At 46.8% G+C, this 10,461-nt stretch overlaps 1 protein-coding gene across 2 annotated transcripts; it reads right to left on the bottom strand.

Moving 5' to 3' along the window:
- Positions 1–1,775: 1,775 nt before the first annotated feature.
- LOC310675304 (uncharacterized protein) lies at positions 1,776–8,549 on the bottom strand. Of its 2 annotated transcripts, XM_083435621.1 has the most exons (6): positions 7,899–8,549; positions 6,771–7,265; positions 6,533–6,608; positions 6,020–6,102; positions 5,055–5,181; positions 1,776–4,137 (listed from the first exon to the last, which is right to left on the bottom strand). In XM_083435621.1, exons 2-6 carry the CDS (start codon positions 7,194–7,196, stop codon positions 2,462–2,464), a joined length of 2,388 nt encoding a protein of 795 aa, XP_083291747.1. In that variant the 5' UTR covers positions 7,197–7,265; positions 7,899–8,549; the 3' UTR covers positions 1,776–2,461. The 2 variants fall into 2 exon arrangements, with proteins under 2 accessions (XP_083291747.1, XP_083291748.1); XM_083435622.1 differs by lacking the exon at positions 6,020–6,102 and having other exon boundaries at positions 7,899–8,466.
- Positions 8,550–10,461: the final 1,912 nt, after the last annotated feature.

The following is a 10,461-nucleotide window of genomic DNA, read 5'->3' as shown; positions in this document are numbered from 1 at the left end:
AACGGCTATTAAAGGCTTAGCTGCTAAAAGGCTATTAGCGGTTTAGCGGCTTAGAAAAAGGGGGTGAGGAGCGAAAAAAAATCTCAAGACTCGCAAGACATTTTCGTCTTGCGAAGCAAGCCCATAGGGAAATTCGTCCTACGAAGCGCATCGAAAAACGGAAAACCCTTTCGTCTAGCGGGTTTTCCGTCTTGCGAGGCATTCGTCTTGCGGGGCACCACTGTATCTGACTCCAAGTTTGCAGTTGCCAAGTCTAAACTCCGTCCTTCCTCTTCTTCCAATAGGGGAAAAAACCCTTTCACTTCCGTTCTTTTCCCCTCCTCTCACTGACCTCTTCGCACCTTTGAGTTTTTGGGCTATCTATTCCCGGCCTCTCCCCTTCTGTCTCTGAGCTAAGATTGGTATTTGGATCTTCGCTATCTGCTGCCTGCTCTCTGTTCTCTGAAGCCATGCCACTCGCCTGCCCCTCCTCCCTCTCACATTCCAGTGTCCTTATCTCTCTATGCCTGCTTTGATTCCCAGCCTCTGTCAGCTCCGGAACAAAGCTGACACCTAGTGACGCCGTGGAGGACACCCAAGTTCAGAGCCCATGAGGAGGGGGCGGTGTCAGCATGGGCGTTGAAGTCCCCCAAAACCAATAGGTTAGGGAACTCCAAGGCCCAGCCTGCCACCACCTCCAGCAAGCCTGACAGGGTGGCTGCCAGTGCTCTAGGTGGTCTATACACCAGCCAGCCAGCCATGCTCTCCTTGGTGCCCCACACCAGGCCAACACATTCAATGCCGGAGATCTATGGCTCTGGCAGAACCCTGAAAGAGCAATCCTCCTGGATTAACAACGACACCCCTCCCCCCAACCCACAGTCCGCGATTGAACTACGCTCTATTCTGGTCTTGCTTTCAAATGTGAACTGTTGACAGTGCAAAAAGATATAATTGCAACTGCTCACTTTGCAAAGGAAACCATCATTTGTATTTACCATCTTTCCCCATGTGTTAGTCAATGTTTTTTGCTTTAAACTTACTCAAAAATTGAGGTTTCTCTTATACACGGATGGTGAACCCCAAATTAAGAAATCAATTTTTTAAACATCAAACAGAACTTTGATATTTTCTTAAATATTCAAAACACTGGTATTTTTAGTATTGTATATTTAAACATCACCAGCAGTGAGCTTTTTTTAGGTGATTGCAAGCTCACCTCCTCCCCCCTCCGTCCGCCGCCACTGCGCCAAGCCCACCCGTGCCTGAACCTGAGCCCGAGCCATTATACCTTCTATTTATATATGACTGAGTTGGGGGGTCATTCATCCAGAAGCAGGGAAAAGATTCCAGAACAGTCGTATATAAGTGGGATTGGCACTCTGAGCATGCGCAGCTTCAGCTGGAAGTGCTGATAAAAGTAGAACTTTTGTTTTATCCTTTTGCAAACTGACCAACAAATGCTGTCTACAAACTGTTGTGTCATGACTGCCTATAGACTGTGTCTGCCTGCATCTCGCTGCTAAAAAGAAAGAGACTTAAGTATGACGTTACAGCTCTTGCTATAATGATTGCAAATAGTGTTACTGTGAAGCATTTATGACCAGTCAAGCAATAAATCACTTGACTGAGTTTTATGGTGTCTGTGAATGTTTCTTCTCAAAATGTAGCTTCAACTGCTGACGACTGCTTCCAGAAACTCAGCAGAAGGACTGAAAGCTGCTAACAAGGTATACTCATGCAGCAGAAGTGTGATGGACTGTGATCTTTAACACTCCTTGGAGAAAAAGGTGGTATAAAAAGGCAATAAATGAATTTTAATAAGGACAAATGTAAGGTTCTGCACTAACACAGGAATAATCAGCTGCACATATATACAATGGGTAATACTTGGCTTGACACGAGTCAGTAGTGTGATGCTGCAGTCAAAAAGGCTAATGTCTGCATCAACTGAAGTATAGTGTTCAGTTCAAGGTCAGACTAGTCCTTGGACAGACTACACCTGGAATACTGTGTCCAGTTATGTGCAGAGGAGGGTGGTTAAGATGATCAAGGGTCTGGAAAACAAGCCTTGTGAGGAATGGTTTAGGGAACTGGCTGTGTTAAGCCTCGAAAAGAGGAGGCTGAGATGGTGGAAATAGCTCAAGGAAGAGTGGTAGAAGCTGTTAAACAGTGAAATGGACTCCCTCAGAGGGTGATGGGTGCTCCTTCATTGGAGGATTTTAAGCAGAGGCTGGGTGGTCATGTCATGGATGCTTCAGCCGAGATTCTTACATTGCAGGAGGTTGAACTAGATTAACCTTAGGGTCCCTTCCAATGTTACAATTCTATGATTCTCCCCATGGTGAATTATTTAATGGGACGTGAGCTTGGTGCTCTTACTGAAGTTCTTTCCACATTCCAAGCACTGATATGGTTTCTCCCCTGTATGAATTCTTCGATGGACCACGAGATTCCCCTTGGAATTGAAGCTGTTTCCACATCACAAGCATTTTAATGGTTTCACCCCTGTATGAATTTTTTCATGTGAAGTGAGACTTCCTTTCCAGGTGAATCTCTTTCCACATTCCAAGCACTGATATGGTTTCTCCCTGCTGTGAGTTTTTTGATGGGAGGTGCGATGGGAATTTCGACTGAATCTCTTTCCACATTCCAAACATTGATATGGTTTTTCCCCTGTATGAATTCTTTGATGGGAAGTGAGATTTTCCTTTTGGTTGAATCTCTTTCCACATTCCAAGCACTGATATGGTTTCTCCCCTGTATGAATTCTTTGATGGGAAGTGAGAGTCCCCTTGGAATTGAAGCTGTTTCCACATTCAACACACTGATATGGTTTCTCCCCAGTGTGAATTCTTTGATGGGCCGTGAGATGGGCCCTCTTACTGAAGCTCTTTCCACATTCCAAGCATTGATATGGTTTCTCCCCTGTATGAATTCTTTGATGGGAAATGAGATGGGTGTTCTGACTGAAGCTCTTTCCACATTCCAAGCATTGATATGGTTTCTCCCCTGTATGAATTCTTTGATGGGAAGTGACACTTTCTTTCCGACTAAAGCTCTTTCCACATACCAAGCACTGATAGGGTTTCTCTCCGCTGTGAATTCTTTGATGGGAAATGAGATTATCCTTCCGAATGAAGCTCTTTCCACATTCCAAGCACTGATATGGCTCTTCCCCTCTGTGAATTCTTTCATGTGATGTGAGATGGGAGTTCCGACTGAAGCTCTTTCCACATTCCAAACATTGATATGGTTTTTCCCCTGTATGCATTATTTGATGGGAAGTGAGACTTACTTTCCAGGCGAAGCTCTCTCCACATTCTAAGCACTGATATGGTTTCTTCCCTGTATGAATTCTTTGATGGGAAGTGAGACCTTCCTTCTGGGTGAATCTCTTTCCACATTCCAAACACTGATATGGTTTCTCCCCTGTATGAATTCTTTGATGGGAAGTAAGATTTACCTTCCAAGTGAAGCTCTTTCCACATTCTAAGCATTGATATGGTTTCTCCCCTGTATGAATTCTTTGATGGGAAGTGAGGCTTTCCTTGCAGGTGAAACTCTTTCCACATTCAAAGCACTGATAGGGATTCTCCCCACTGTGAGTTCTTTGATGGGAAGTGAGTGGGCCCTTCTGACTGAAGCTCTTTCCACATTCAATGCACTGATACGGTTTCTCACCACTGTGAGTTCTTTGATGGGAAGTGAGATGGAAGTTCCGACTAAAGCGCTTTCCACATTCCAAGCACTGATATGGTTTCTCCCCTGTATGAATTATTTGATGGGAAGTGAGACTTGCCTTCCAGGTGAAACTCTTTCCACATTCCAAGCAATGATATGGTCTCTCCCCGCTGTGAGTTCTTTGATGGGAAATGAGATAGGAGCTTTGACTGAAGCTTTTTCCACATTCCAAGCACTGATATGATTTTTTCCTGCTATGAGTTTTTTGATGGGAAGTGAGACTCCTCTTGGAATTGAAGCTCTTTCCACATTTCAAGCACTGACAGAGTTTCTTCTCAATGGGATTTTTTTGATGGGAAGAGGAATGGAAGCTCTGACTGAAGCTTTCTCCACACACCATATAGTTATATGGCTTCTCCACTGTGTGGATTTTGCAGTGGTCTCTCTTGTTCTTAATTTCCAATTCATCAGCACCTGCGACAATAAGAGAAATGGATTAGAGCCTTAGGAAGAAACTGAGCCCCAGATTATTGAACAATGATAATCAATGCTTGTGAGAGAGAAAAAAGAGAAAGGAGTTAGACAATTATTTATTCATTCATTTATTTAATTATTATTATTATTATTATTATTATTATTATTATTATTAATACCCTGCCCATCTGGCTGGGTTTCACCAGCCACCCTGGACGGCTTCCAACAAAATATTAAAATACAATAATCTCTCCAACATTAAAAGCTTCCCTAAACAGGGGTTCCTTCAGATGTCTTCTAAAAGTCTGGTAGTTGTTTTTCTCTTTGACAACTGGTGGGAGGGTGTTCCACAGGGCAAGTGCCACTACCGAGAAGGCCCTCTGCCTGGTTCTCTGTAACTTGGCTTCTCGCAGTGAAGGAACCGCCAGAAGGCCCTCTGCACTGGACCTCAGTGTCCAGGCAGAACGATGGGGGTGGAGGTATACTGGACCGAGGTTCTGATTTGAAAGAGAGGTAGAGCTGGATATTATATGCATACCGATGAACACCCAGGTCTTACTACAAGGTTCAGTGTCTTTGTATTAACTGACATATTTATAGGAACCTGAGATCAATAAAGCCTGACTCTTTTCTGGGATGGATTTTGCTTTGCCCAATCATGGACTCTTCTCCATCTCCAATGTTAGTTTTCTCTTGAGTCAACCAAAAACCCTGACAGAAGCTGTTTCAACTTTCCTAACAGCTCTGAAGCCTAACTGGAGGGAGAATATGCACAGACAAAACAGTTGATAGTCCTCCATTGGGGAGTTAGAATCCTTGATGCTGTAGATGGTGCTGTTGAGCTCCATCCAATTACTGGAGGTTTGTCACAATACTCAATATCAAAACAGAAATTATGAAGCAAGAGGGAGTCTTACTGAGAGAGTCCATGACCTCACGATTCTCCTCCATGACTTCCTTATGCAGAGTTCTCTGGTCAGGATCCAGCAATACCCATTCCTCATCTGTGAAATGAACAGCAACATCTTCAAAGCACACTGGACCCTAAAAGAAAAAGGTTGTCCTCTTAGACAGCATGAAGAATATAAACTGTACACTGCTCTGCTATTTTCTGCCTGTGAATTGCTGTGTTGTTTTAATTGGATGGGTTTGCTGCACATTTCAATTATGTGAGCTTGTTTTAACATTTTAATGGAATTTTTGTTGCGTATTTTAATGATGGGTATTAATTTTGTGTAATAGGGTGGAACTTCAAATCCTTCTGTCTGCGCAATCATTCCAGCTTGCCAGATGGAAAGATCCCCACTCCACTCCCCAATGCGCTGTTCTTGGCGGGGGGGTGGGCTCCCAATGCCCTAAAGCCAACTGCAAGGGGTACATGGGGGCACAAGGAGTGGGAGGAAAGGGAGCTGAGCCCCATTGTGCAACTGATGTGGCTGGCTAGAGGACTCCTGGCCACTGCTTAGAAGCCTGTCTTAGCATTCAACAATAAATACCCTGCCCCAGCCCCATGGCTAAAACCGAAGCCAAGACAGCAAACCCGGGCTTCACCTGACAGCTCCAGAAGCCTGTCCGCTGCTCTTTGGGGCTGGGGTGGGGAATAAGATTCCCCCCCCCCTAAAAACTAGGTGCGTCTTATGGTCCAGTGCGCCCTATGGAGCGAAAAATACGGTAAATAATACTAGCAACACTCAAAAACCTAGTTAAGGAGAGGTGGCTGTTGATTATTCACAGCACACAAATCTTCTGGAATGGCATGTTCAGACTTTGTTAAGGGCAGTTTCACAGCAGCAAGAGGAGGGGGAGAGATTCATTTGGGCCCGGAGGCACCCAGGCAGCCCCACCCCTCAGCCTCTTTCCCCACAAGGCTTCTTCCTCCTACTTGATCTGGTTCCACAGCCGCTGCTTCCCCTCCAGCACCATGAAAAGATGGAGGAGCATGTCTTGATGGCATCATTTGGTCACCTGTAAGTAAGAAGGCAAGTAGGAAGACACAGGTGCATGCTTCTCTCAGAGGTTAAGCAGCACGGCTCTAACTTCAGATGGCCTTACATAAAGTCTTGCCTGCTGAGTGCATTTGGATGTTTGTACTCATTTCACATTTTCATGCTACAAAAATGGATCTCCTCTCCTTGGGACTCAGCTACACAGCCACAAATAAAAGGCTTTAAGTGTGTTTTCAGTGCAATATACAATGTGACACTAAATGACAGTGGTGAGCCTTATGGAAAATTCAATGTATTTTTTTAAAAGCATTTTCAGAACAGTTTTTATGTGTGTGTAGACTTCATGTTGGGCCCAAATGTCTTCCTCAAAAGAATTCAAAGAACCCATTATATTAGTTTCAAAATCAATAGCATGTGCCAAAATGTAGAAAGAACTCATCAATCCTTACCCAGCAGCCTGTCTCTGGTTTCCAACAGAGTCCTCTCTGAGGAATCCAAGCCCTTTTCTGCAAACAGTTCCTTTCCCTGAAAGAGCAACAAGGATTTAAAACAGAGAAGTTGGAGAAGTACTGGAAAAGGAATGGCAGAGGCATTCCTTGGATGCTTTCCAAAAAAGGATGGGATTTAGGGATGTTCTCCCTCATGTTTGGAGCCCCTTAGGAGCATCCAGAGGAAAGTCTCTCTCACCTGCTGCTCTGCCTGCTTTCTCTCCTCTGCCAGACTCAGCAGAAAACCTTCAGCCAGGGCCACTGCCTGGGAACTGGTCTCTGCTCCACATTCCCTCACCCAGCACTCCATCTCCAGTGGAAGGACAGCCAGGAACTGCTCCATGATCACCAGGTCCAGCATCTGAACTTTTGTATGCCTTTCTGGCTTCAGCCACTGACCATCAAGACGGTAAAATTGGTTGCAAACTTCTCGGGGTCCTTCAGTCTCCAGGGAACAGAGCTGCCTGAACTGCTGGCTCTGCACCTCTGAGCGGAGGGTGTCCTCCTGACCCAGGACCTTCTGCAGCGAATTTCCCCAGAAACTACCACTGCTCCCAGTTTTGATAGCATGTCCTCTTCCTGCTTCAGGGTCAGCTGAGTCTTGCTCATCCATTTGTGCTCTCATGAAGCCTCGCGGAGATCCCTTTTTCTTCTGCCAAGTTCTGTCTGTCCCAATTAGAAGCACTAGCAAGTCCTACAAAGCAAGTGCATTGTTCTGTTATAAAATTGGTACACTGTCAGGAGAAGAAAAATGTTCCCTGAGTAAGCGTGGAGAAGTCTTCCTAGGAACGAGGGTTGGACTGCACCACAGCACAGACTCTGAGCTTTCTCTAAAAGAAAAAGGAAGACTTTAGCCCTCCTAGAAGTCATAGAATCATAGAATCATAGAGTTGGAAGAGACCACAAGGGTCATCGAGTCCAACCCCCTGCCAAGCAGGAAACACCATCAGAGCACTCCTGACATATGGTTGTCAAGCCTCTGCTTAAAGACCTCCAAAGAAGGAGACTTTTGTATGTTGCCATACAAAATGTGCAGACAACTGAGGGCATTTCTGTGAGATGAATACCCCACTTGTTCCTGCCTTTCAGTCAATGCATGAAGTCAGAACTGCGACTGACGAGTGAGTACCAAGTGCATTGTGGACACTAGGCTGTGGTGGGGGTCCTGGGGTCCTCAAAAGCTGCTCTCCGTCCTGTCCTCCCCCGCTAAACACACATTTCTTTCCTGTTTCTGTCTCATTTTCTAGCACTTGGAAACTCCAATGTTCTCAAAACATACTACTGGTGTGGGGTCTCCCCTTTTTTGTTCTGAGGGCCAGATACTTGCCTGGCCAACCCCCTGAGGATGACGGGGGTAAGTTCAAAGAACGTGGGGGTGGAGCCAAGGGACAGCGCTAAAAAGCAAGTAAAGAAAGACTCATCTTATTTCTGAGATCGTAAGTTGTTTTAAACGGTTTTAATGTGGTTTTTAATGTTGCAATCTGCCCTGGGAACTGAAGGTGAAGGGTGGATTAATAATGATGATGATGATGAAGATGATGGTGATGGTGTGACATAGCTTAACCCACACACAGCCATATATGCCTGGGGGTACTCCTGAATCCAGCATGGTCACTTGAGGCTCAGGTGGCCTCAGGGACTAGCAGTGCCCATTTCCAGCTCTGGGCTACTTTGCCATCTCTGTCCCTTTGGGACTGTGACGAGGTGTCCCTTGTAATCCATGCTCTGAATCAGATTGAATTACTGCAATGCCCTCTGTGTGAAACTGTCCTTGAAGAGAAGAAGAAGAAGAAGAAGAAGAAGAGGAGGAGGAGGAAGAAGTTTGGACTTGATATCCCACCTTTCACTCCCCTTAAGGAGTCTCAAAGCGGCTCACATTCTCCTTTCCCTTCCTCCCCCATAACAAACACTCTGTGAGGCTGAGAGACTTCAGAAAAGTGTGACTAGCCCAGCAGCTGCATGTGGAGGAGCGGAGACGCGAGATTCCCCCGTCCCACCCCCGGTGGTTAACAATCCGTCCTTCTTGCCGGGTCGGAGGCCCTTCCTGCCTCCTGCGGGAGGGAGATCCATAGTTCACCGTAGGAAGACGCGCTTTCTTTTCTCCGCCTTCAATCTTCCGACCGTCTTTCTCTACGGATTGCATGGCTCAGGTTTTCATTTTCATTTTTTGCATAGATATTTATGTCCAAATGGTTCTGTCTGGCTACCCCGTCTGTTAATAATCAATGTGCTTTGTCTCTCGTTCTTTGCACGCCCGTTTCCCCCCGACCCAGAGATGCCTCCACAGGGCGGCAAGCAGCGCCTGGACCCCGAGGAAGAGCCGAGATGCTCAGCTCCCTCCCGCCCTGGGGGTCCCCCGCGCACCCCGGCTGCGGCCCCGGGACTGGCTCCCCCTCCCCCGGCGCCCCCCCCCGGGGGGGAAGAAAGACTCACCCTCCGAGGCTCCCAGGAGGAGAGAGACCCGAGCCGGAAGAGACCCGCGAGGGACCTGCGCCCGCCTCCCTCTCTTGTCCTCTCTAGGAATCCAGCGCCATGCCTTTTAACCCTTAGTTTGGGCTCGGGATGCCTTCTTTTCCTGTCCTCTCTAGGAATCCGGCGACATGCCTTTTAACCCTTAGTTTGGGCTCGGGATGCCTTCTTTTCCTGTCCTCTCTAGGAATCCGGCGACATGCCTTTTAACCCTTAGTTTGGGCTCGGGATGCCTTCTTTTCCTGTCCTCTCTAGGAATCCGGCGACATGCCTTTTAACCCTTGGCAAGCCTAGCGCGCCAAGCTCCCCCGCCCCCTGGCCCAGGAGGGAGTTCCTGCCTTGTTCTCTTTGCGGGATTCCCTGGGCTTGGGGGCTGAGCGGTTCTTGTTCGAAACTTTCCTTTGTTTGTTTAAGACCCTTATTAACATCTCAACAAGGGCTTTGCGGAGCTCAGGGGTTTCCTATACCGGAAAAGGAAGGTTCTCCGAGGGACCTTGTCTTTGGACTAATTTGAATGGCGGGAAAGGAGAGAGAGTGAATGTGTCCTTTCTTTGGGACTGTGCAGCCAGTGCTGCCAACAGATGTTTGTTCAGGGGACAAGGAAGAGAGTCTCTGGTTCACCCCCCTCTCCAGCCCCCAGCCCTGCTCTTCAACTTCCTGCAATATCGGGGGAACTTCCCGGTCTACCTTATAGGGCTGTTGTAAGAAGGACGGTGTTTGTTCTTAAGGAAGCACTTCGAACACTTCGGAATATACTATGCAGAGGTCTGGTTTATCTCCCAATGTTCTGCCACCCCATCTTTCCTTGGAGTGGCTTTGGCACTGCCCAAACACCCCTGCACCACCCTCCCCCTTCCTTCAAACGGCACAGCTATGAGATGAGTCTGGACTGGCTCCTGCACCAAACTCCCATCTTACTTGCTGCTGCCACCACAGAGAGCTCCTCTTTGAACACTTCTCTCCTGAGGTAGCAAAGAATGAGGGGGGGGGGGTGGAATACAAAGGATTTATTGAAAAATAAACAAGGGTTTCAAGATAACTGTGTAAAAATGTTCATTTTTGTTACTTTATTACAGCAGGAGCAATGGGGAGTATAATGCTATTCCTATAGTACTAATCTAACCAACCTGCTTCAGAGCTGCCACTGCTCTTTCCCCTCTGTTAAGGAAAAAATCCAGGGTGAGAGACTACTCAACAGCCCAGCTTGCCAGGGTGCAAGTCCCCCGCGCTTCTATGTGGTCAGTAAAAGAAAGAAGTTCCAGCCAAGTAATTTGGAGCAAAACAGTGATCAGTAGACCACAATCTTCATTGTTGCACAGCAGGTTCCCACACGGAGTAAGGATGCCAACATAGATTACACGCTCATTTAAGACCTTCCCCCACTTCCCATAATACCTTTCCAGAAGCATCATTGATACATC

This window comes from Podarcis tiliguerta (assembly GCF_965153285.1).
Source record: "Podarcis tiliguerta genome assembly, chromosome: 1".
Classification (NCBI taxonomy): Eukaryota; Metazoa; Chordata; class Lepidosauria; order Squamata; family Lacertidae; genus Podarcis; species Podarcis tiliguerta.
This window is presented reverse-complemented; position numbering and strand designations above follow the sequence as displayed.

Bases quoted from the DNA above. Each gene is read 5' to 3' on its own strand.
- LOC310675304 (XM_083435621.1), bottom strand. From the start codon at position 7,196: ATGAGAGCACAAATGGATGAGCAAGACTCAGCTGACCCTGAAGCAGGA. The intron at 6,609-6,770 runs GTGAGAGAGACT...TTGCTCTTTCAG, and splicing joins GAAAGCAGGCAGAGCAGCAG to GGAAAGGAACTGTTTGCAGA. The intron at 5,182-6,019 runs GTAGGAGGAAGA...TTTTTCTTTTAG, and splicing joins CGGCTGTGGAACCAGATCAA to GGTCCAGTGTGCTTTGAAGA.